The 27430-nt window shown below is 37.8% G+C and overlaps 1 protein-coding gene across 8 annotated transcripts in view; it reads left to right on the top strand.

The window, feature by feature from the left end:
- Positions 1-27430, top strand: part of FAT3 (FAT atypical cadherin 3) — a 655772-nt gene that overhangs the window by 267463 nt on the left and 360879 nt on the right. For all 8 annotated transcript variants that reach the window (XM_077113295.1, XM_077113294.1, XM_077113296.1 and 5 more), the window contains exon 3: positions 20413-20727. In XM_077113295.1, the coding sequence (XP_076969410.1) occupies positions 20413-20727 (315 nt within the window). The remainder of the gene's footprint in view (positions 1-20412; positions 20728-27430) is intronic.

The raw sequence follows: 27430 nt of genomic DNA, 5'->3' as shown, positions 1-27430 counted from the left end.
TATGATGCAATAGGCTGGCTTAAGCAATGGGAATTTATAGGCTCGCAGTTTTGAGACTAGGAAAAGTCCCAAATCGAGGTGTCCTCAAGGTGCTGCTTTCTCCCAGAAAACTAGTGCTTTCGGGCTGGCAGCTGGTGCAATCCTTGGGTTTTTACTTTTCTGTTGCATGGCAATGCACATGACAGTGTCTTCTATCTCTCCGGGTTTCCTTGACTTCCAGCTTCTGGCTTGTCTCCCAGGCTTCTCTTTCTGGGGCCTTCCCCTAAGGCCACCAGTAATAAGATTAAGACCCATCCTGATTGTGTTGGGCCATACCTTAACTGAAGTAACCTCATCGGAAAGTTCTCTTCACAGTGCATTCACTCCCACATGAATGAATTAAGTTTAAAAATGTGTTTTCCTGGGGTACGTAGTTCTGAGCCACTGCAGAAGTCTAATGTAGCCTCTGAGGACAGGAATGACTAGTGTGGATTTGGGATGAACTAGTTCTCCTATGCTGTGTTCTGAGGCAACCACATGCATCAGGACTATTGCATTAAGAGATATTTTCAGACTGAATATCATCCAGGAGAAGATGAACAGCATGGAGCAGGGGTATGGGGGACAGGAATAGGTGACCGTCATCTCGTATGAGGTATGTCCAAAGACAGCTGGGAATGTTGGATCTAGAGAAAGACAGAGAGGAGATAGATTCATCCATTGCCTTAAGATACGTGAACAGATGTGAAATAGAAGAGGCAGAATATATATTCTCTGTTGTTTCAAAGGGAGGAATGTTTAGGCAGGGAAATACCTGGACTGGATATGAGAAAGAAATTTTTTAGCCTTCAGACTGCCTAATAGTAGAATGGAAAGCCTTGGGAAGAAGGGAGTTGATGAATATTGAGCCTTCAAACCCAGATCAAACGGCTGCTAAAAATTGAGATCTGCTGTAGATGGATATTTGGATTTGATGACCATGATGACTTACGATTCAAAATATTTCATATGGACATGGAAGCAAACCTTGATTCCATCCTTTACTGACACTGACCTTGTAAACATGACTTAAACTTTCAACTTCTGCATCCTCATCTCTAAACTGGATTTAGCATAGTGCCTGTGAGTACAGTAAAGTAAGCACTCACTCAATGGAAGGTAGCTTTTATTCCTCCTACTCTCCCTTTTTTTCTTTTGTCCAAGAAGTGAGGAAAATCCACTTAAGATCAACTAGTCCAGTGCTGATGTAATGCTCTGTTCACAATTCCTCAGTGTTAATTAGTGTTATTTGTGTTAGTGTTGTTAGCCACAGTTCAGTCTTTTACCTACGTGTCAAGAGGTAGTTAACAGTTTGAATAGGGAGTGTAACAACATAAAGGTGGCAATCCACCCTGCTTAGTTAAGTCTCTGGGACTTGGAACCTAGTATTTGATTCTTGAATCTTAGGAAAATAACAGCTTATCATATGCATATTGCCTGATAAAGGAAAACAATAGTAATGATTTTAAAATAATACTATTAACAACAATAATTGCTACTATTTAAAGAGTGCTTATTATGTGCCAGGACCTGTGCTAAGCATTTTATTTTATTTTTTAATACATGGGCAGGCACCGGGAATCGAACCCGGGTCCTCTGGCATGGCAGGCAAGCGTTCTTGCCTGCTAAGCCACCGTGGCCTGCCCTGTACTAAGCATTTTACATAGTAAACAATTCATGTGTGCCACCGATATTATTGTAGCAGTTGGATTAAACGCATCATATTCTTTAAAACTTAAGCAACTTTATGAGGTGGCATCCCTATTTTATTGACAAGAAAATGGATACTTAGAGATTTTCTTATTACTTTACTTGCACAAAGGCATAATTACTTACATAAATGACAGAGATAAGATTAGAATCTTTCACCCTGAACTTTCACTGTGATATCTGACTCCAGAATCAGCCCTTTAGAGTACATCAATAGTTTTCTAACATTTGGACCATGACTCTCACTAATAAATATATTTTCTATTACACGCAATATTCGTGCTCTCTTTCTCCCATTCTCATACAATATAAGTTTTACAAAGCAATATTTACTCTTATTACATGCATCACATTTTGATATTTCTATTCTCTTGTATTTTGCTTAAAAATATATACTGTCCAGACCTATTAAATCGATCTTGTATCTTACTTATTGATCATTACTAATTATAATTTTAAAAATTATGTGCACTTGTTTTTCTATTCCTATAGAAGTAAAAATTTCTATACGGCAGATGCATTCTAAAAATCATATATTTAAAGGGATTATCTCCTTACTCTTTTGAGATGGCCACATAAAGCTGTACCATGTCATAGTAGCAGAGGTTATGGGGAAGGAGAGCCACATTATATGAATCATGTTCTCCAAATGAATTACTGCTGTCATCTGAATTAAAACAGATACGTTGTTCCAAGTCAGGGTCCTAAGTGACTTGAACATTTCCAGTGGAGATTGTGAATTATTATGTAATGGAAGCTAAATAGTTGTAGTTTTTCATTTCAGAGCTAACACAGCTGTCAAGTCCCAGTCATACACAAAAGCCAAGCCACGCCATGAAAAATACAATCTGAGAGCAAAAAGACCCCACAGATTCCAATAATGAGTGGCATTCTTGGGCGTTCAGTGCTCAGACCTGGCATTGAAGGAACAGGTTTAACCTATTTTAGTTATCTTTTTCCACCTATCTTTTTTTAGTACCTCCCAGCAGCTATGCCTGTTTGTTTAAGCGGCATTTGAAATCTCTTCTGATCTCTGCTCAGGGATAAGGTTTGATTGCAGAAACAGGAGTAAGGTATTCCAAAGGCCTATTGATTGTAAACAACTGTTACTTAGGAGTTTAATATTGTTTCTCTGCAGGAAATCATGCAAATGGCTGCTTAGCTCTACCCACTAAAAATAAAGCATTTTAATAGCTGATTTTAAAATCCTATGTTGGCCATGTCTTTGAAGCACTTCTTTAATTGGTTATGAATAAACATATTACACTTTTGCCTCCCCTTTCTTGCTATAATTTCTCTGTCTACAAGAATAGTTATCCTGATGGAGTTTCTGATTCTCATAACAAGATTTACCTGTTAACTCATTCCCTGGCAGGATATTTCTGTGAATGGCTACAGTTCATGAACTTTTCTAATTCATTGGGTACATGTTTGCTGAGTGGTTATGTGTGTCAGATACTGGAAATACAGAAGAAGAAGACATTGCCCACTTTTAAGATACTCATGGAGGAATACTTATATACTTATGATGAAAACTGCAAAATAGTGTATTAAATGCCATAATAGTGGTGGTTTTAAAAACAGTGGTTTCACAGAGCAGAATGTGCTCAATTTGTGTCTTACAGATGGAAGGAGGTTGGTATTCCAGGTAAAAAGGAGTAGTATGGAGCAATTGGAAAATTGACACTTGGCCAGTTCTGGGGTGTCTGGAATATGTAGGAGGGTGGGGCAGGGGGTGGAAGGAGATGAGGTCACAGAGAAGAGTGGAAGGATCCTTGAAATGGCCACATGAGCCCGCTGTTGACGCTCCAGGTCTGCATGCTATCTCCAGTGAACCCACTCTGAATGCTGGTGCTCCCATCTGATTGTGTACAGGCCAAATTATTCTGAGTAACTGCTATCCAGGCCTCTGCTGAGGAAAGTGACTCCAGCTGGTTTCCTTCTGCAATTGCTCTTGGACTTTCTGGAACTGGCTGTAGCAAACTGAGCGGCCTGACCCATGACTTTCAGTGTCTCTTCACATCTCTGGTCTCAGCTCCTGGTGGTGTGGCAGGTGCATCTTGGAGAGAATCAAAGCTTTAAGTGCTGGTGTGCTGCTGAGGTGTGTTGCTGCCCTCTTTGGGATGTCTGCCATGGAATGAGCTTATAATTCTTTGTCTGTTGCAGCTTTATGCAGGTTATTTGAAGACCCTACTGTGCCAGTTTGAAACTATTATGTACCCCAGAAAAACCAAGTTTTAATCCTGATCCAATCTTGTGGGGGCAGCTATTTCTTTTAATCCTGATTCAGTATTATAGGGTGGAAACTTGTGATTAAATTACCTCCACAGAGATGTGGCATGCCCAATTGTGGGCATGGCCTTTTGATTTGATGGAGATGTGACTCTACCCATTGAAGGTGGGTCTTTATTAGTTTGCTGGAGCCCTTTAAAGGGGGAGGTATTTTGAAGAAATCTCAGATGTAGACACTTGGAGAACAGTTGATTCAGAGCTGACAGAGACATGGATCTTTGGAGATTCTTGGAGTACCGAAAGAGAGCAGATGTCTAGACATGGGCAGAGCCCAGCAGATGTTGCCATATTCCTTCCCATGAGATGCTAAGCAAGCCAGAACCCAGAGTTGTATCCCAAATGAGCTGGGTAAAGGCCCACAGAAGCCGAGTGAAGAAGCCTCACAAGAAACAGAAGCTGTGAAAGCAACAGAGCCCAGGAACAAAGGACCAGAAGATGCCAGCTATGTGCCTTCCCAGCTGACAGAGGTGTTCCAGACAGCATCAGCCTTGCTTGAGTGAAGGTGATCTCTTGTTGGTGCCTTAATTTGGACATTTTCATGACCTTAGAACTGTAAACTTGTAATAAATTCCACTTTTAAAAGCCATTCCATTTCTGCTATATTGCATTCTGGCAGCTTAACACACTAGTACACCTACCAACCAAAGAGGAGCTTAGATTTTCTCAGCTGGACTTCCTGCTATTTTAATTAAACTTCACTTTCAGTAACTCTTCTGGTGACTTCCTCTCCAGGGGCTAACTAGGTATATTCTTTTGCTTTTCAACTAATTGCCACATGTTTGGACACTGTTAATGGATATGACAAATTATAATTGTTCTCTGCTGGGCCCTTTTTGCATGGTCATCAAAGCTCCATTGGAAGTGGAAATATCATTCATTCATTCAACATGTATTTATTGTTCCTGTACTATGTATAATAATTGACAGGGCTCTGTAGGTGCTGGGGTGGTTGGTGTGTAAGAGAGGCAGCCTCTTCTCTTGGGGAGATTAATAGCTAATCTAATGGAGGAGGTAGGCATTAAAGCCATGATTAAATTTACAAGTTAGGAAGCCCACTCCTAAGACAAGACAGGACAATGCGTTTATGGTTATGGAACATTCCTAAGGTTTTGAGCAGGTAGTTGATCAAAACCAACCCATGAACCAAGAAATTCCATGTGTAACCTACAGTCCAGAATGATCTCCTAAATCTCTAGGGCTACTTGGCATTATTTTAACACCACATATCCCATTATTTGCCCTTTCTGTTTCAATCTTATCTAGGAACCTGAAATTTCACTTCTGCTGGCCTCTGACATATAGCTGCACAGTTGTAGTGATGGCTATGAGGAATCAAGTGCCCATGACACTTCCCCTCTTTTCTCTTTGATCTTAGTGTGCCTGTATTATCTGACCCAGGAACTATCTTAACTTTAATCTAGAGTCTCAGATGTTGGGTGATACTTCCCACATACCAGTCTCATGAATTTTTATTTCGACAAGCCAAATTCCTTTGGATACCAGATATCTTAGCAATGATATCTTATATATGCATAGTCTGAATGTAGCATCAGAATATTCTATTTGAGCTGTTCATTCTGGGTTTTTTTAAACAGTGTGTTAATATAAGGTCAGAACATTTTCCATATTAAGAATTTTCACAGAAATTTAGGTATCGCATTATTACTGTCTTTTTTTTTAAGTTCCTGAAATAGTTGTTTCTGATTTTGTGCATGTGACTTGCTTCTCATTATGGGAAGTCCCTAAATAAATGTTCTTACAAAGGGAACAAAATCAACATGAATTTTTACTTTGGTCTTAAAGAAATTGCATGGCAATGTATTCACAAATTTCAATAATTTGTTCTAAAACTAACATTTACCTGTATTGCTGTTTACACGGTTTAGAATCATTAAGCACACTAAATATAGCTACTGTAAAAGAGCTATCCTATTTGCAGCATGAAGTCTGCATGGTAAAACAGCATTCTCCCTTTCTTTCTTCTGCTCACCACACGCCAACATAATCTACTCTACATATTTACCAAATATGCAAGTTTTGTGCATTTGCACAGAACATTCTGTATTAAAGACTATAAGGAGACTAAGATACTCCTTTTGTTTTCTCATCAGAGTCTGTTCTAACAGTAAATTAATATTTATCTGTGTCTTGTCAGTGCCTCTGGTGCTGTTGACAGGGCAAGTGGGCACATTTCATCTCAATTACAAAGAGAAGATGAATACCAGGCGGTGTGTATGTGTGTCAGAGGTTAGAGCCATTTAATGGGATGAAATGCGAATGAAATTTGGGAAACAATCCAAGAAATCTATAGAAGATGAAAAGGGGAAAAACTCAATTAGAGAAAACCATACTCTTTCCTCCCTCTGTGCTCTGGTTTCTTTGCACTATTGTAGTTACTTATTTGATTATAAATAGGAAAGCAAAGAGTTTATTGTTTCCATTGTAATGAAAGATAAGGTGGTTTCAAGGATTTCATTCATATGCTCTAATGCTTATGTATAGCCCTACAACCTAATCATCCTAACCTAATCACCTAAGTATGACATTGTTTATGTCATTTCAGAAGCACTGGTCAAAGAAAAAAGTATTATGGTGAAATTTAATCTGAAAGAATGAAAGAAAACTGAGAATTTCTGTATGGTGTTTTCCCATGATGATCTTTTATAAATGTAGTTATGAGTTTTTAGGTTATGCAGCATACAGGAGGGGAAAAGCAACAATACTAAACTTAGACTTCTAATTCAGCTTCCTTTGTTTGGTCTATGTTTCACTTTTCTTTACTTAGAATGTGTTTTGCCAAGGGAATAAATTCAGCTATTCTGGTAGAAGCAACCTCTCTGTATTATATGTGCAGTGATCTTTGCAACCCCAGTAAAAATATTTTCTTGGTAAACATCAAATCAGCTGCGAAAGATTGCATTCACTTAGGAAGACAATTAAGTGAGCTGTTCACTTTCCTTATTTTATTAGAAAGTTACTGAAAGCTGCTTGCTGCTCCTTATGGGTTAGTAGGTATGAGAGTGATATCTGGATGGATGTGACTTCACTTACTGTTTTCATATTCTGATATGGAGAACTGAAAAAGGGTTCCTTTTGACTTGGAGAAAATATTCTCCGAAAAAGGGAAATTTCCACAAAATTTCAATATAAAAGAAGAGAAGTTCAAGTGGATCAGCCCCATTTTAATCTGATGTTTAATATGTAGAATTTATAAAGGACTCCCACAACTCTACAAAAAGGCAAAAAGCCCAATTTAAAAAATGAGCAAAGGCTTTGAACAGACATTTCTCAAAAGAAGGTAAACAAATGGCCAATAAGCACATGAAAAGATGCTCAACATCATTAGTTTTTAGGGAAATACAGATCAAACCACAATGAGACAGACTATGGTGGCCGCTATTTAAAAAATGGAAAATTAAGTACTGGTGAGGATGCAGAAACCTGTGCATAGCTGATGAGAATATAAAACACTGTGCCGACACTGGACACCATGACAAATAGTCTGGCAGCTCCCCAGAAAATTAAACATAAAACTACCACATGACCCAGCAGTTCCACTGTTAGGTATTGTTTTAGTTTCCTGGGCTGCTTAAAGCAAAGACCATGAAATGTGGGTCAGCCCCATTTTTAGCCCTATTTTAGAAGAAGTAGACTTTCAGTCCACACAGCTTACAGAATAAATGCCTATCATTTGTGAGTATGTGGGTGTGTATTCCCATTCCAAGGCATTTGCCCAATCCATTTCCCTTTAGAGTATGTTTCTTCTTCAGGTCTGACTTCTTCTAAGCAAAACTCAATTCCTAGCCCGAATACAGACTGGTGTATAGATGTTCTGCTCAGCGACCCCAGATATGCTTTGTGTTGAATTAGAGAGTTGGTAGAAAATTAGTGGAAAATTGGATTAAATTATGGCTAGTATCTGACAGCACATCCACTTTAAAATGTTCTTACTTGAAGAACTAAAGGTTATATTCTGACATGTCATTTAAAAATCCTATGGCACTTTTCAAGGCTGAAGAATTTGGTTTTATGGACAAACTTTGATTTAGTTTGTTAACGTTTTGCTCAGGTAAAGTCTTATCTTTTTAACAAACTTTCAGCACCATCTCTACCAATACTGTTTTGTATTATCACAAAAATGGCACTTTACCACTAAGTCAAATGATTTAAATAAAAAAAAAATGAGGTACGGTTTTAAACTATTTATGTGGTCAGTCATAATCTCTCTAGATGATGAGTTACAGTATTATAATACAGACCTTAGAAAGATATAGTCAGAATCTGATTTAAAAAAACAATAAACTGCTGATAGGGGTTTAGTTGGTATAACTTTTCAGGGAGGCAATTGAATCAAACACAGAGCACATACCCATTGACTCATCAATTCTACTTCTGGGAATTTATCTTAAATAACAGTTGAAAAAAGGTATAGATAACAAGGATATTCATCTAAACATGAGTTATAATGGTGAAAAATAAAAAAAATTTTTAAATGACCCATCTAGCAAGAGGGACTTCCTTAAATAAATGATTAACATCATGTGAATATTTGAACAAATATTTATTGAGCATCTAGTATGTACCAGGCACTGTTCTGGGGTATAAAACAGTGATCTAACAGACAAAAATCTTGCCCTTAGGAAACTTACATTTTAATGTATTGCTGGGCTAGTGTGGGCAATACTACGTAATCATTAAAAGTGATCGTAGAGAACTAGGGTTTATGTGGAAAGATGTTCACTATGCACTTGGTCCCGTGGGCCTCTGCAATCACAGAAAACATGCTGCTTTGGTGTGAAAATATTATACACACACACACGTACATATATATAACATTTACACACATATAATGTGTGCATATATAGTATATGTATACATATCTGTAACAGAGACAACCCATCAGACATATTAAAAGCTGTTATCTCTAGGCCTTGAAATAATGGCTGCTTTTTTAAAGCTTGCTTATATTGTATATTTTCTCCTACGATTGAAATCTTTAAAATCAAATCGATAAAAACAAAGATTTACCTAGTAACCAATTTGACTGCTCCAAAAGCTGCTGCTAGACAAAAAAGCTATCATTGTCTCTCTGGTCTCTTTTCTATCATCTATCATACCTATCACTGAAATATAGGAACAGGAAAAAGCCTCTGCCTTTGTTCATGTGTTTGTTCATCTACCACTGCTGTTAGAATGTGTTTCTAACCTCTAATCGAAATCCTTTGTGTTGCAGTTTATGCTTATTTCTTCTGAGGAAACAGAGTCTGGCTGATCACTGTCCTTCATATAATAATCTCAACATTTTGGAACACCTGTCTGTTTTATTTCCTATATTGTCTGAGAGGATTTTTTCCCAATGCTTTAGGTTTCAGCCTTCCTTTCTATTAAGCAGTATAGATCCCCATCATTGTACTGTGTATGGTGTGTTTGCAAATTAGCATGGAGCACAGAAAGGATTTGAGGCTTGGAATAAGCTGGGCTAGAAAAGAACACACTGAATACATGTTGGATGTATTGGTCAAAGCCTGGTACTGTCTACTTCAGACTGCCGATGCCTGGTGCCAGCTTCACAGGGTAGAGTTACTGTAGAGAGAACAGGTATTCATTTTGAGTCCACTAAAAACCGATCTCAAAAGTTTATATTTAAAAAAAACTGAAATACCAATTTTGTTTTCTGATCCTACAGAACTTCATGGCCAGGGAGGCTTTTGAACATACATCAGTGTTTTAGATTCCTGGGTCCCAAACAGACAAGGAGAGCTGTCCATTTTCATTAACTCCAAATAAAAGCTTGAATTCAACCTGCAGCCCTTCGCCTAAATATGCGTGCAGCTCTCCTGCTTCGAGCCCTATGAAATAAAATGGAATGAAGGTAGCTTAGGTTTCAGTACATAATTGCTCCCAACAACTGTGCTGGGGGTTTTTCTTCTCCTTTGGCAAAGATAAAAGATGTCTAATCAATGGGAGTTGGTGTGAGGGGGAAGGAGCAGAATAGAACAAGTGTCCAGAGTGGATGAGAATCGGAGCGCCCAGTGAGAACGTCTTGCTGATGCTTCAACTGGGTGTCTCAAGGCATCAGTTCCTGCTATTTGTAATATGTACCTGAGGGCAGTGCAGCATGTAAATGGATGATAAAATTGTCAATGTCTTCATCAGGCTACCTCTTTGCTTCAAGATTTGAGGATGTTACCATGACTCCATCTGTATTCTCAGGAGCAACAGGACAACCCAAAACTGGACATACTTTCAAGAATATCACTTTATTAAGTACAGTAATTCACAAGTAGAGAGTTGAATTTCAGAACCAGTTAACTATCAATTCTACATACATTTTACAGAACCCTAAAATAGATTCCAACTCAATCTATTCCAAATTTATTATGCCTGGTAGTCTCAGGATAGCAAAATATCTAATTGACTTGAGTGTAGTTATTTTTTTTTCCTAGTGCAATAACTCATCATGGTGTTTGTCTGTAAAGAGCCAGATACCCAAACTTGCTTGAATTTATCAAATGGTATGATGTTATCCTTCATTTACACATTCAATATTTATAGTGTTGCAATTTTTCAGCCACCATCCTAGGATAGAGAAAAACAAGACAGGACGTTCTCTACCTTTAGGGAGCACTTAGTAGAATGGTAGAAGGGCAAAAATAAAGTGCTAAAATAAAGCATTAGGGGTGTGCCTCTAGCCTGGATTATGGGGGGGAGGGTCTCTGAATCCTTCCTGAGACTTGAAAAGAGAAGGGTATTTGGGGATGCAGGGACTGCAGGGACATCACATGCAGGAATTTTAAAGGAAGAATCAGTACTCCATTTTTCCTGGTGTCAAACCAATCCAACATCTGAGAATTTTCAGAGAAAAAGAAATAAAAATGGATTCAAAATAATACATTGTAGCAAGTTTTAGAAATTGAGAAAAGTACTGAAACTATTGTATTTTCTGCTACCAAAGAGCTGATACTAACCCACTGTGAGGAGAGCATGGGCATGGAATTGCCTTCTTTTTCATGATAATGGACACATGTGGATAGATCAGCAGGCACCTCCTGTAATGAAAAGAGTATGTGACTCATTCAGTGCTCTAGATACCAGGGTTGACTTTGCACTTGATTAGCTGGGAAATTCACTTAAGATTCCCAATTAAAAAACTATATATGAAAATAGAGCATATATTTACATTTAATATATATCAAATATGGTGATGTGAAATATAAAATATTTGTGATGTAAACTATAAAATATATAGACATGTATATGCCTAATTGTATACTCTAAAATGTACTTGAAGCACTATAAATTTAGGTTAAAATTGTATCCACCCACCATTTCTCTATTAATCGTAATTCATCCCATTTCAGTTTATTTCAATTTTGTCATACATTTCTGATTGGCCACAGTTATTGATATGATCTTCATGTGAGGAGCAGAGTGACTCTGTTTGTGCCTAGGAAAATGAAATTCTCATTCTTCCTGATTATTACCACACTCCATGCTAAACAGTAATCCAAATTAAGGTTCAAAGTTCTTAAGATGTCAGTTCTTTCCAAAATGATCTATGGCTTGTTTATGCAAGAAAGAAGCACTTTAAAATTGTATTAACATTAGCGGAGGATGGGTGAAAGGTACAGGAAGAACTCCTACATTTCTTTGTAAATTCTTATGAATCTATAATTATTTCAAAATAAAAAGCTAAAAAAATTAAATGTGCTCAGAATTGGAAGTGAGTATTTTGAATGATTAGAAGTAAGAATTAAACAGGGTATTTTTAAAGGTTATGCATTTATTCATCTACTTATATAGAATCTATACCTCTTATCTCTACTTTCATCATGTTGTAAGCAGATGACTCCCAAACCATTCCTGAAACATACGTTGATAGGTGGTTTTGGAGCTGCAGAAGGAGGCTGGGTGTCATTCTTTTGGGGGCAAGATGTCATCTGAGACCTGGGATGTGGCATATGGGAATATAGCTGGAAAGTAAATAAGGCGAGTAACCCAGTGTGTAATATTCATCTGATTATGGACCGGCCTGAATATTTTTCCCTTTCATCAAAGATGTTTAAAGTGTATTAGAAGAGCACGATATCATATATTTATCTGCTCTAAGAAACGTTTATTTGTGAATGAAAAAGAGCAATTAAAGCTGACATGCACCCCAGGCTGGGATGCACTAATTTCAATTCAACCTGTGTATGGTTGTGGAGAAATAAATAAATACACATTGTCCATGTATCTGCTTCTGCAATTAAATATTAAGTATACTTAATATAAGGTAGATATCAATGTAAAAGTCTGCAGATACTTTTATTATATAGCAAATCAAGATGAAACAGGAAGAGAAAATTTTCATAAACATAAGCACATCTTGAAAATAAACATGAAATTCCCAACCCTATTTTTAAAGAATTTTTAAATGACATTTTCATAAATATCAGCATATTAAGTTTGAGCATTTCAATTGAACCCAATTTGAGCATTTTAGTGTTAGGTAGAAATGTGACAAATAAGATGTATCCTTGCCTGAAATATTCTACCTGACCCCTTTTCACTAAGCTCCAGTACCTGACTCATGCTAGATGTTTACTGTGAATGTTTTTATTTCTTTGTATATTTATTTAAAATAAGGTGCTACTGATTACCCCATTCCCACCCCCCCTCAGTAGGTAGTTGTTGAGTGGTTGGAGATCATGTCCTCTTGTCACAGAGACAGAGATTAAGATGGAGAGAGAACTAGAAGCCTACATGGCACATGAAGAAGGAATTCTTAGCCTGAAAAAGAAAAGTCCTGGGAAGGGAGGGTCATCTTCTGCCACTTGAAGAAATGTCATCTGGGAAAATCTGTTCTGGGTGTGGGTGTGGGGTACAGGTAGAAATAGCATCAGAAATTAGAGACCAAGATTTTGTCTTAATATAAAGGACTTTGTGTTATTTAAAACTGCCTACTAAGTAGTGAGTACCCTGTCACCTGACTCAGTGCTGAGTCTGGGTGCTGGTTGAAGATGTGGGGTGGGGGTACTTTCTCTGGGTAACTGGTTGAGCCCAGTGTTCTTTGAAGTCCCTTCCAGGTCAGGTGAGTAAGGCGGACTTTCCCCTTACGTGATGTAAACTCTTCTCTGCCGATTCGGTGAAATTGAGTTCCTACTTTGTGCCACGTATTTTTGGGGCAGTGAGGACTACAACCGCTATTCAAACAGGCAGACTTTGCTCTTATAGAACTTACTTTCTAATCACAGGTAGATGAAAGTAGAGTCCTTTTTTTGAAATGTATATTCTTGGACTTTGTCAGGTTGTGGATCAACATATATTCTAGGTAATTATATTCTATTTTTATAAGTCAAAGGATTTTTTTTTGCATAAAATCAGTCTGCTGTGGTGTTTTTGTTTTTATTTATTTTTTTATCGCATAAGAACACACCAAGATGAATTAGTCAGGGTTCTCCAGAGAAACAAAACCCACAGGATATATATGTAAATATTAAGAGATTTATTACTCTGAATTTTGTGGATTAAAAGTAAATACATTTCATCCTCTATATTTAGGTGAAAGGCTTTTCCTTTTTACTTTTTTTTCCTTAATGGCAACAGTATATGAGAGTATTATTTTGCCTACATGATCACCACGCAGTAAACATTCTTTCTGGGCAGTATAAAAGACAAAAATGGTAAAAATACGTACATACATACACCTGTGTAGAGATATTTATTCTGGGAATTAGCTCACTGGACTGAGGGGATTGGTAAATCTGAATTCCTTCAGGGAGTCCTCAAGTTGAGAACTCCAATGAAAGTTTCAATGATTCCCTAGGAGAAACTGGCTGGCTGAAGTAGAGATGGAAATTCTCTCTTCTGACTGCTGGAGTCACAAATTCTTCTTTAAAGCCTTGGACTGATTACATAAGACTTCTGATGCTGAAGGCAATCTCTGTGGCATAATTTTATTCTTGGCCTGGTGGCTTAGTCTCTTTCTCTCCCTCCCTCGCCATTTTGGCATGTCCGGTTCTTCTAGACCTCTAAATTACAGGCCTCACCAGCGACTAGTGATGATGCAGCCTTGTCTCTAACCCTATTGGCCTTCTCCTTAGTCCTCCACCTACCCAACATCCTCTGCTACGGGTACACTCAGGAACAGCATCTCTATGGTCACAGTCACTCATCCGTCCTCCCTGTGTGATTGGCTACCCTCCCCTGGAGGCCACACCCTAACTCCGCCTCTCCTCAAACTGTATATAATCCAGGGCTCGTCTAGCCTCGTGGTCTTTAGCTACTGGCGGCCCTGGCATAAGAGTCTACCAACAATAAAGCTACCTCGCTTCATGCCTTAATTGACTCGGCCTCCAGTCCTTTAGACCCGCAGCGAGGCCTCCTGCGCGCGCCCCTTGGACCCAGACCCCCGGCTTGAGCCCCTTTTCTGCGTGCGGCAGCGTAGTCTAGCAAGCAGTGAGAAGCTGAGGAGTAGAGGGTCCCCGATAGTTTAGCGGTTGGGCCAAACCGCAAATCTCTTTGTTGACGAATGATTTAAATCCAGGAGCTATCCTCACAGTAAATCCAGCCAGTTGCTAGCTTGACTGAAAGCAATTGTTCACCATAAGCCATCAAAGTTGATACCTGAACTTAATATCTCACAAAATATACTTAGAAGTTACATTTTTATGACTTCTACAAAGTCAATATGGAGAACCCCAGAAAGGAAAGTATAATATTAACTGAAAAAGTTTTGCTCAATTAACGATGCTTCTCCATCAAAAGAAAGCAACAAACACACAAATATGTCTTTGGACCTGAAATCCTCTGTGGGTTTTAAAGGGAAGTGGATTAAGAAAGCAATTCAGTGTTCAGGTGAACAACTGATCTGTAGTTTCACAGACCAGAATTTGAGAATTGGCTCTTCTACATACTGGCTGAGTCATCAGTGGCAAGTTATTTAACCTAAATCTCTATTTCATTATCTATAAAAAGGGAATAATAATAGTAACTACTTTATGAATGCTTAGCATTAATACTTGTTTGCTACATAATTAGGATTCCAAAAATTTAATAAAGGTTGTGTGGATTGTACCTATCATAGTGCCAGGCATACAATGACTAAATAATGATGGTGTAGTGGTGATGGTGATGATGATGGTGGTTGTAAAACTGTCTCCATTTGCATTTGTTTCCATTTCCATCACCTATGGAATTCATAAAAAATCTATTAAAACCAGTAGGTGAGTTTAATAAAGTTGTAGGATATAAGATTAAAGTGTGTAAGATTGATGTACATACATCAACTATATTTTATATAATAAAAAGAAACAATTCAAATTGAAATTAATCATATCATTTATCAAAACTTCAAAATATGAAAATGTTGAATTATTAAAGTTAATGAATAGCTAGGACTTATGAGTATGAAATGCTTAATGATAAATTTGACAAAAGCTGTGCAAGATCTGTATACTGAAAACTATAAGGTGTTGCTTAGAAAAATAAAAGAATACATAAATAAATGAAGATGAATCATTTTCATGGATCAATAGACTCAAATTTCTTAGATGTTATTTTTTTCCAAATTGATCTATAGAGTTAATAAAAGCCCAGTCTAAGTCTTAGTAGTATTTTTTAAACTTAAATGGGTCTTAAGTGATTCTAAACTTCATATGGAAAAAAATGTGGAAAAGCCTAGGCAACTTTCAAGAAGAAGAGCAAAGCTGGAGGTCTTACACTTCCTAGTTTCAAGACTTCTAGAGGTGCAGTAATTAAGACAGTATGATATTAGCATAAAGTAGACAAATAGATCAGTGTAACAAAATGGGCAGTCCAGGAATAGACCCAAACACTTATGGTCAATTGATTTTTTTACAGAGATGCAAAAGCAGTTCAGTGGAGAAAGGATAGATAGTCTTTTCGACAATTGGACCATGTTGAAGAATTAACTCAGAATGGATCATAGCGCTAAATATAAAACTTAAGACTTTTAGACTTTTAGAATAAAACATAGCAGAAAATCTTGTGGCCTTGTTTTAGGCAAAGATTGTTTAGATACAACACCAAAATCATGATCCATAGAAGAAACATTGTGAAATTGGGTATCATCAAAATTACAAATTTGTCATCTTCAAAGATGCTGTTAAGAGAGTGAAAAGACAAGACAGAGTGAGGGAAAATATTTTCAAAATATGTATCTGATAAAGGACCTTTATCCAGGATATAAAAAACTCTCAAAACTCAATAATAGGAAAACAAACAATCCAATTTTAAAAATGGGTAAACACCCATTTGAACACAACCAAAGGTAAATAAGAATTTAAAAAATGTTCCATATCATTAGAAAAACGTGAGTTAAACCTACAGGAAATATCCTTACATACCCATGAGGATATCTATAATTAAGAAGATTGACCATACAAAGCATTGGTAAAAATGTGGCAAAACTTGAACTCTCCACTTTTACTGCTAGTGGGAATATAAAATGTTGCAAACTATTTGGAAAATAGTTTGTCATTTTCTTTAAAAGGTAAATATACATCTACCATGTGATCTTGCCATTCTACTACTTGGTAATTACTCAAGAGAAATTAAAATATTGTGTTTACAAAACTTGTACATAAATGTTCTTAGCAGCTTTATTTGTAATAATCCAAACCTGATAACAGGCCAGATGTCCTCCAACAAGTGAATGGCTTAAAAAAAAAGTGTGTATATCATATAATAGAATACTACACAGAAATAAAAAGAGATTAAGTATTGCTCTATATGCAACAACATTGATGGATCTCAAAGTATTTATGAGGAGTGAAAGGAGCCAAACAAAAAAGTATATTCTGTGTGATTTCATTTCATAAACTTTTTGATCAATCTAAATTAGTCTATAGTGACAGAAAGCTAGCTTGCAATTACTTGCAGGAAGAAAAAAGTGGGAGGGAAGGATTAGAAATGGGCAGAGAAGACTTCTGGGTAATGGATGTGGTCATTCTCTTGATGGTGATGGTGACTTCATGGGTGTCAAAAGTTACCAAATTATTTACTTTAAATGTGTGCAATTTATTGCCAATTATACCTCGATACAAAAAATTTAGTGGACAGATTGCTGCTATCATATTGCTGGACCCACAACTAAATGGTACTGGGTGTAGTGATAATGTTGGTGGTTGTCACAAAGCTAAGGACCCAGAACATGATTTTGGAAATCCTTGGCCAACCTCAAAAGTGAGTCTTTGATAGGAAAGGTCATGTGTGTTTGTATTTTTAGTTTTGACCATGAAAATCATCATTAGCTGTTATAGCATTGAAAGAAGCAAGGGTGTGTTATATTGTTGGACCTTGCTTGTTTTACTATGGTTAATATGGGGGCTTGGATGAACCTTATAATAATTAACACTATTTCAAAATAATTTTTTTCATTTTGTCCTCAAATTTTTGTATATGAAATGGACACCTGCACATTCTTCCAAGATATGCATCCGCACATCTAGTAAATGAGCAAATATAGCCGTGGACTTATTTTAATGAGAGATAATTCTAATTTCGAGGGAACCTGTCTGATCCTTCATTCAACTGTAGAGTAAAATTCCATCCATATAGTTCATTTTGCACTAATGGTTGCCTTTCATCCAAGGTCTTTTGAAAGTCCTTTACTATCCAAAGCCTGTGATACACCGTCTTCAGATTTAACAGGTGGAATAAAAAACAATTCAGTGACTTCTAGTGATCACAAAGTGATTTTGTGCCTGCAAACCTGTGTGTGTGTGTGTGTGTGTGTGTGTGTGTGTGTGTGTGTGTGTGTGTGTGTGTGTGCACCATGTGGCAGATAGCCAACAAGGACAAACAAGGCTTGCTTGGCCTCTTTTTATTATTATTTCTTTTATTTGTTGTTTGTTACTTTGTTGTTCCCCTAACAGGTCAGGTACTTTTATGAAAAGATATATATAATGGGCAAGTCACAAACACTATGCAAGAATGCCACATGACCAAACATGATAGTTCATCCCAAACTTCTTACCTCTCAGATTGTCCCTTGATTTTGAGTGTGGTTGCTGTTTATAAGGCGTTTGTTACTTGGTCTTCAGATTCACATTAATTTAACATGTATGTAGCATCTACTATATTGCAAGCATTTTTCCAAGCTCTTGGCATGCATGTAATGATCATAAAGATAGATAGGTAGTAAAATTAAGTTTGCTTGGATTGAATTTTTTCCATGGTCAAACAGTAAGTAATGTAGTCTGGATTTGAAACAAGAGCATTAGAGGCAGGCAGACCTGGGTTCCTCTAAAATTAGCCACAGGACCATGGTCGAGTTACCTACTCCTGTTTGAGACTTGGTGGCCTCATCTGTAAGAGAGATAAAATTTCCATTATAGGGAATCTGTGTCCCCTATAATAGCATATTACAGATGTTCAGTAAATGATATTCCCTTCCCTCCCATTTTCTGCTGGCTGTACAGTCTTTGCTCTTCCCACTATAACAGTCTAAACCATATGAGACCGAGTCCTTCTGGCTCTGGCTGGTAGGCATCCCCTCTTCACAGGTCTCTCTTCTTAGTAAGACTATGAGATCCTCGAAGATAAAGCCTCTCCCTCATTTATCTCTATTTTTTAAGTGCAAATTTTTGCAACCTAAAAACCCAGTTCATGCCACCCTACCCTTTCACTCCATTCCAGAGACTGCTTGATTCCCTGCCCTTCATTCTTTGATTTAGTAGAAGTATAATCTGACCAGAAGAGCTCTGATTCCCCCTGGGCATAACATCACCCATATCTATGTGGCGGCTCACATCTGCTGCAGTGAATGTTCCATACTTGGGGAGATACTAATATCTGGCCAGATCTCCAGCCCTTGGAGCTCTCTCTGGAATTCAATGTTATGTCAGCTTTCTACCCTGTCTCATCCCATATTATAAGGCTGCATATTATTCAGTCTGTTAGCACACAGCACTGTGCTTAGAATAATTATGTTTTACTGTTCCTTATTTTATTTTCTAGTTATCTGGTATCTACTCTTCTAGTACCATATTAGCATTTGTATGCTGACTTTATGACTGTATAGGAAACCATTATGCTTTGCATATTTCCAGTGAGAATATTTAAGGTTCTTTTTCCTGTGGATCATGTTGTGCCAGATTCTTTGTTGAATAATTTTGGAAGTATAATCTGTTGACGCCAAAACTTCAACATCAATTGCGTTATCTCCACTAGAACATTTTAGCTTTTGTGAGTTTTAGGCAACTTTGAGTGTTCCAGACTAATTCTTTTTGGACACATGTCCCTTGCTATACTTGGCAATTTGCTTACGTATGGTCAATAGACCAGATTACATGCCTAATTCAGTCAAAAGCCCAACAGGAATACAGAGGGTAGATGATTCAGTGCAGAATTGGGGAAATGTTTCTTGCCTCCTTCCTTGCATCTCTTTTAGGGAATACAGATTTACATAAACGCCACACCTTCTATAAATATCCTGACAAGAGGTTAAAAAGAGTTCTTATAACCTGAGACCTGATGTTCCTCTCCCATGGGTCCATTGACTCTGGTTCTGGCTGGTGATCTGGGTAAGGGCTGTAAATACGTCCTAAAGCAGAGTGTCTTCTCTTTGGCGTTTCTGGCAGACATCGGATTTCATGATTGGCACTTGTTTCAGCCACAAAATGGGAAAGGTAGGAGAGAGTAGATTGGGCATTTTTCTGTTCCTAATTTAAAAGAATTGTCCATCAGCATCTCTCAGAGCAGCTCAGAGTTTATTTAGAGCCCTTAGTAGACTTCTTGAAGGGGATTGACCGCATTCAGAAAGTGTGCTGGTATGGCTGCTTCTGTGATTGTTGTGGAATAACTGTGACATTTGATTTTCAGGCGAACAGTATGAAAAAGGCTTCCATCTTTGTGTGCAAAATGTTTTGCACCGTAACAGGCAAAAAGAACATTGGAAAGGACTTGTTGGTTCTTGTGAGTGAACAGATACAACAATTCATCCTAGAAGGGTTCTTTCTTGCATAGGAAATCAGCACATTATCAGATCCAATGGACGTACTGACCTGATCTTGCACTGATTTCCTATGCAACTTGGGAAATGTTTTGATCCCTAACCCACTCTCTCCCACTGCTCCATATTATCTTTTCAGTGAGTGTGTGTATGTGTCTATGTACGTGTCTGTATTTGTGTTAACACAGGTCTATCTCGCAAAGTCAAAGTAAATTATTTGTGATTATGCTCATACTTTCACAAATGGTAAAATTCAACATCCTGCAGAAAATCATTTTATCATTAAAAAGTGACTTCTTACTCTTAATCTTATAATATGGATTTTTTTTTTTTGTATATGCCAAGATATGTAGTGCAGCCCTCCTGAATTTGGGATTATTTATGAAATGTCTTTCATTTCTGCTGTAGCAATTATACTCTCTGTTTTCTCCTAGGGGTCATCACTACCGCAGACATTCTTGATCGAGAGACAACGGGTTCATACTGGCTGACAGTGTATGCCACAGATCGGGGTGTTGTTCCACTCTATTCCACTCTTGAGGTCTACATTGAAATTGAAGATGTGAATGACAATGCTCCACTGACCTCAGAACCTATTTATTATCCTGTTGTCATGGAAAACTCTCCCAAGGATGTATCTGTCATTCAAATCCAGGCTGAGGATCCCGACTCTAGTTCCAATGAAAAACTGACATACAGGATTACAAGTGGGAATCCTCAGAATTTTTTTACCATCAATGTCAAAACAGGTAAGGGATTGCTCATGACTATTTTTAGTTGGTGGCCCACCTTTTGAATTCATCAGCCAGACACTTGTTATACCAATTTGTTCATTTGAATGTCTAGAAAACAGCATCTTCCTATCTGTGGGTAGTTTTCTGAAAAGCGGCACTTTTCTTCTGTCTGTTCAGTGTATTTTAATTTCAGCTGATGTTGAGGTGAAGTGATCTAATAGAAATCAGAGGCTTTCACAGAAAGCTCAGAGTTAGTGTTAGATTTACCTTACTCATAACAAGAAAATAATTCCCTGGCCGCTCAGAGTGTCAACTTCTTCCTCACTTTCTTTGGAGAGAATGACCTGGTCTGTGCTGGGTTTTATTGTAACTCCTCTGCTTCTAGGAACTTCTCCTTTGTTTGGCCTTAGTCCAAATTGCAATAAAATGATCTTTGTAAAACCTTAACATTAAACCTCAGATTTTTTGTGATCACTGTATTACCCACTAAATGAGTGTCAATATTCAGATAAACTTCCAATGTCTCCATATTTACATAAAATATGTGCAACATTATTTTCTGGTGTTGTTCAAAAAGTTTCTAGAGAGTGGAATGAAAATCTTCTTTGTCGAGTAAGTAGCTGAAAGGCCTAAGGATGAGTAGAAGGTTTGATGGTTGGTTGAATGCAGTTGGAGAAAAGTATGTACACTGGAAAATGCTTTTAGAGTATATTTCAGAGATTCATTTTTTTCTTGTGATTTACCTTTTCCTTTTGGATCTGAACAAGGGGGTAAAACACTCAAGTGAGAATTGTGGTAGATAAGGTTTTCATCAATTGAAGCTTAGAATAAATTAAAATTTAAAAAAAGATACTATTGATATTTCACTCTAGCAAGTGAGTTGATATTGGTCAAAAGTTATGATTTGATTGACATATGTTGGTGTGGACACATTCTGCTTTCCTAACGAACTATTGATATAGTTGGTAGTTATTTCATCTGTTTGTATTGCCAAAGTAGAAACATAAAACTGAATTTAAGCACTTTATTAAAAAAAAAAAGAACTATTTTCTCTCATTATGACTGGGTCAGTCATTCTGTTAAGCATACATTTACATTCTGACTCTTGAATCAGGATTTGACCTGTGTTTCATTATAAGACAAGGGGTCATGTTCAGCTATCAGTGTTTAGGCCTGCTTGACTGTGAAGGAGGGGACTCAGATCTTTGGCGCTCAGCCCAACCTTTCAGAGTCCCTTTTAATGGGGGAACTCCCATGTGCCTGAGGAACCTCTAAGCTTCACTGGGAAACCCTCTTGACTCACTTTCTCTTTATAGCAAAGAACTCCATGGAATGCAGAGACTGAGAAAAGGATTCAGACACTTTACAAAGTAGAGAGAGGGAGAGGGGGAAGGGGAGGTTGAGGGAATCTTGCATAGCCCCAGTGAAGTCTGAGAACAAAACCCCAGATTCTACATCTCCTATCTTAATCCCATTGCTATTTGAGTTACTCCTTTTGTAGGTTAAAAGACACTGCAAAAGGGCAGTTTAAACTGATCTCTCCTTCCAGAATAAATGTCATAGGCAAGAATTGAGGATGTGAAGAATTTACAGTACACATTATGTGTAGAAACGAACATGTAGACTCGTGTAACTAAAATTGTGTTTTATGACACTCTCAGAAATTTTCATGTGAATTTTCCAAAAGCACCCTATATTATCTAAATTGCATAATGAAAGTTTCACTCAATTCATAATTTATTTGTCCTTGTCACATCTTAAAATCATTTGTGCCTGGAATGATATTTTTAGTTTAGCTTTTCTAATTGTTTTAAAGTGTATGGTACTTTGAAATTATCAGACATATTACTATAAAAGACTGAATTTTATTTATCTGCTTATTCACTTCTCCAGTGTTTATTGCATTGACCAGTTTCCAAGCAAAGAGCTAATAAATAGGGATATAAGTTTTAGATATGTTACCAGCCTTTCAGGTACACAAAGTTGTGTGGAATTAACAGACTAACAAGAACTTATTATATAGGAAAAGAGTGCAATAATTGATGATTATGGTAGGGCAGTATCACTAGACTTGAGTTGAGGAGAGTAATGAAGGAGGGTTTCCTAGGGGGGTGGTGACATTGTCAAATCCTTGATCTGCTGCTTCCTGATTAGGAAACACCATAGACCATAGGAGGGAAAACATAGACAAAATTATAATGTCTTTGCCCCACCAGCCTTGTGAGTTTGGGCAATTTATTGAACCTTTCTGAACGTTAATATTCAGTTGGTAAGGATTGTTGCAAGGAATATAGGAGTCCTCATGGGAAAAGCTTAGCACAGTTCCTGGCACGTGGAAAGCCTGCATTAAAAGTTGGAACCCCATCCTTATTGTTTAACTCTGATTTCGAGTGTGAGCTTATTTAATTCACAGGGGTTGGTCGTGAAGACTGAATGTCATGATGCATTAGAATGCTGTTGGGAATTCTGTGAGAATTATGCTATCACTATGCCTGTTTCTGTCGAGGTTCACGGAACCACAAGCTTGGGGGAGTTCCTCTTGTTTGGCTTGTTTCTCCTAAGTGTTGTGCTGCCTATGGAGCCACCTTCAGCCAACCCAACCAACTCGAGCAGCACTCTCAATTTTTAGCATTTCATCTTTTCTCTCTCAAGAAATTTGTCTAAAATATTTACATCAATGTAACATTTTTCAGTAGTAAAGTGAGCGGTGTACCTAACCAATGTATTTTAGGAAAGATTTATGCTTTAGACTTTTCAACTGGATGTTGACTCTAATAAACCGACCTTTCATTCCTTCCTCTGTTCATAGAGTTTGGTTTTGCTTTTTTAGGAGAACATGCTACATGATAGAGATTTAAATGATTAATGCAAACACTCAAATAATATCAATATTTATGGTCCACAGCTTGCAGCAGATAGCTGATGTCCCTAACCCAGAAGGGTGGAACACTTTCTGTAGTGAACACTCCGTTCTCTACACAAGGAGCCATTTTGGTTTTTTCTATCACTCAGTAGTCTGTGGACCTTCTCAGTAATTCCTGTGGCTTAAGAAGAAAAACAAAAGCTGTAATCCTGTGAGGTCTTTTCTGGCCTATACAGAAAGAATCCTTGATTAATACCAGGTTGAGCAGTTGAAGTAAGTCAAATGTAGCTTTCTTGCATGCATGTTCTTGGTAGTCAGAGAATGCACCCAGCAGGCTGCTGTTCACTTGCCTCTTTGGATGAGCAGGAGCTTTTCTTCCTTGAAGCACTTGTAATGAAATCCAAGTCGGCAACTCATTGGTCAGCCAGGCTGAACTGCGGATCACAGAGGGCCAACATTCAGGGGTGGGAAGTTTGTTTAGGGCCTCAGAATGTTTATTTTAGCCATGTCTGCAGTTTAAAAACCACTTAGCACAGGGTCAGCATTTAATAAATGTTAACTACTATTATTATTGCCCCCTACTCCCCACTGAAAAGATGTTTGTGTAAGTCATGAGTATACTGCTTAGCAATTCTTTCGAGGAAGGAACACTTGAATGGCCTTGATGCTTTGCCATACTCTTTGGTATGTAACACTGAAACCAGTTCAGTTTTTTCAAGTGTAATTGTGCACAACTGTCTACAGCAGTGCTATTCTAGACCCCAGGTATCAGGTCTGAGAGTTGATAGAGTAGAAGTATGACAGTTTCTTTGCTCAGGGAATTTACTCTCATGAGAATGATAGGTCCATCACACGTATGATGTACATGAGCAATAGTACAAGGCAGTTTATAAGGTCAAAAAGGGGCTAGTCTTGTGGGCTATAAGCTGTAAGTAGGGTTAGTATATTGGAGCAGGACGGAGGTCATTGCTACCTGGAGAGAGCAGGAGGGCTTCGCAGACCTGAAGTGGATCCTCAAGAATGGGGTAAGTCTGCAGAGGGAGAGGCTGAGAAGCCAAGACTACCGGAGGTGTGGCAGAACACTTTGAAAGCTCACCCGCTGCTATTTGAGCCAGTTTAAGAGGTATTAGATCATTAGAATCAGAATTGTGTAAGTCATGAGTATACTGCTTAGCAATTCTTTCGAGGAAGGAACACTTGAATGGCCTTGATGCTTTGCCATACTCTTTGGTATGTAACCAAAGAATCATAGATGTCTTGAGTGTTATCAGATATCAGAAGTAGCAAATACATACGTACATCTCTGTTCTTTTGTTTTGGTTAGAAAATGTTTCAATTTTAAAAATCCTTGGGCTCTTTATTTTCGTTCTAAGAAGCTTAGTGCTTAAAATAATTACATTAGGAAACATACAAGAGATTCATTTATTCTTTCCTTTCCCTCTGTTAAACATAGATCAAGGAGCAGGATTCAATGCATTGAGAATCTGCATCAATGAAAGTGATTCTTGCTTAGTCCAGATTTTCCAACAACTGATTGCCCATGGCTTGGCCTTCCCTAAATTTTTTCTGCAGTTGCTGTGTCTTGCTTTGGCCCACACTATGCTCACTGGCATCTTCACCTGAATTTGAGTGGAGGTGAAGTTCAGTTTTGTTTCTTTGGATAAACCTGGCTAAAATGTGCCTTATGCCTTGGGAAACTTACTAGCCTACCCCCTCCATCTGCACCTCCCAGGTGATTTGAGTGGAAGAGATCCTTTAAAAGTGCCTTCTGCAGGGGTACCAAAAATTGTATGCATAATGATTGATTCCTTTGGATTTAGACAGTTTTTCCCTATTAAAATGTGAAGGAGGCAGCTTATTAAAATTTTGAGTATCCTTCAGTTTTTAATCAACTTCAAATAACAGCACCTTGCTATTTGATATTTGGTATAAGACAGTATAGCTAGTAAATGTTAGTGGAAGAGGGGTAACCAAGAGAGATTAAACATGATTGTAAACACCTGGTAAGCTTGTTAGAGTGCAGATACCTGGTGGGGTGCCTCGTAATTTGTACTTCTAACAAATTTCTTCAGCCTGCAGATGATGCTTAGGTTATTCCCAGGAGCTTGGTTAGCAAGGCTCTAAACTTCAGTAGCCAAAGGATACAAAAGAGGGAGGTAACAAGGTGCTGAGATACACCTGAGTACAAGGTAGCGGACTTAACAATTTATCAATGCACTCTTGCCTTTTAGTGCTGGAGTCTTGAGACTTGACTGTGATTTCAAAGTGCTCTCTCACTTGCTCCCGAAATCAACCCCTCTTTCCATTTGTCTCCTTCCTGTTTTCTTATGTGGATCAAATGAAAATACTGTCTCTGTCATTGTCCATCACTGCTTCCTAAGATTTGTGGTTAATGAAAATCTGAGTAATATAATATTTGGATACACTTGTATTACTTCCAGATATGTAGAATTAAGCAGAATTTGTTACTAAGTGGAGTTCATTGAGACCTGCCTTAATAAATAAACAAGCATTATTTGTTTTTGGTATATCTTTATTTAAAAAGTGTTAGCTGATAAGATGGTGGTGCTCAAAAATAATGTGGTATGTTAAATAGACTAAACTTTAAATTTATTCACAGCCCTGTTTAATGGTAATTGGTTTAGAATACTACCTTTTCTTCAAAAACAAGGAAAGCTCACTTCATGAATAGATTCAGAGACAAAAAAGAAAAAATACCAGGGTGAAGGACAAGGCTGCAAATATTGATGCTTTTCCTACAGAATGAACATAGAAATCTCTTGTTATAGCCTCTGATTCCTTGTTTTGTTTTGTTTTTTTCTGGTTGGCATGACCCTTCCTAATAGAAAGCTAAATTCTCCTGGATGAGTAGAAATAGCCGCTGGATGTTGAGTTGATATTCATAAGTACAGGCACAAAGCAGATAATGTAGTGAATGAGAATGTATGAAACTGTAAATCACCCTCGCTCCTTCTTTCAGCCATGAAAGGAGGCCTTGTCCTATAGAACATTAAATTATGTTCATTTAATCCAGCAAGTCCAGTAGAACAAATTGGGCTCATGCAGATTTATCACAGGGGGTTATTTAAATTCAGCGGTGACCTTTGCATCCCATGTGAATGTGCTCCAGATGAACAAGGACAAAGGGAACTTTTCTGCACTGTCATTATGTTCCCTGGGGAGGCTGTGCATTTCCTCATTTGATCAACTCAACTATGGGCTGGGGCGGAGACTCAGAGGGTGCAGAGGGCTTGGTCAGGGCAGGCTCTCTGCCAGGAGAGTGTGCTCTCTCTTGCTATGGACTTTAAAGTGGCCGACTCTACGCTCCTGTTGTGGGATTCTTTTTTGAATGATGCTTCCAGTGAACGTAGTTATGCATTTCAGGGTTTCTAAGTCTCAGCACTATTGATATTTGAGCGGGCCAATCCTTTGTTGTGGGGGGTTGTCCTGTGCATTATAGAATGTATAGCCCCGTCCTTAGTCTCTACTAGATGCCAGTAGCACCCTCTCCAGTTGTGACAACCCAAATGTTTCCAGACATTGTCAGATGTCCCTGGGAGGAAAATTGCTCCTGTTGAGAACCGTTCACCTAATGTGGAATTCTTTGTAGGACCTCATTCCATGTAAGACTTAACAAAGACCCCTATACAACGTGAGAGACTTGTGACAGAGGTGTGATAGTATTATCTCTCTCTCTCTGTTTATTTATCTTTCTATCATCTATATGTCTATCTATAAAATATATATTTACACATGCATATATGTATATGTATAAATTTATAGGTATATATGCTCACGTATATTATTAGTCATAGAATTAAATTAAATTTAAAAGATTTGGTTGGTACCAAAGAA

This window comes from Tamandua tetradactyla, chromosome 8 (assembly GCF_023851605.1).
Source record: "Tamandua tetradactyla isolate mTamTet1 chromosome 8, mTamTet1.pri, whole genome shotgun sequence".
Classification (NCBI taxonomy): domain Eukaryota; kingdom Metazoa; phylum Chordata; class Mammalia; order Pilosa; family Myrmecophagidae; genus Tamandua; species Tamandua tetradactyla.
This window is presented reverse-complemented; position numbering and strand designations above follow the sequence as displayed.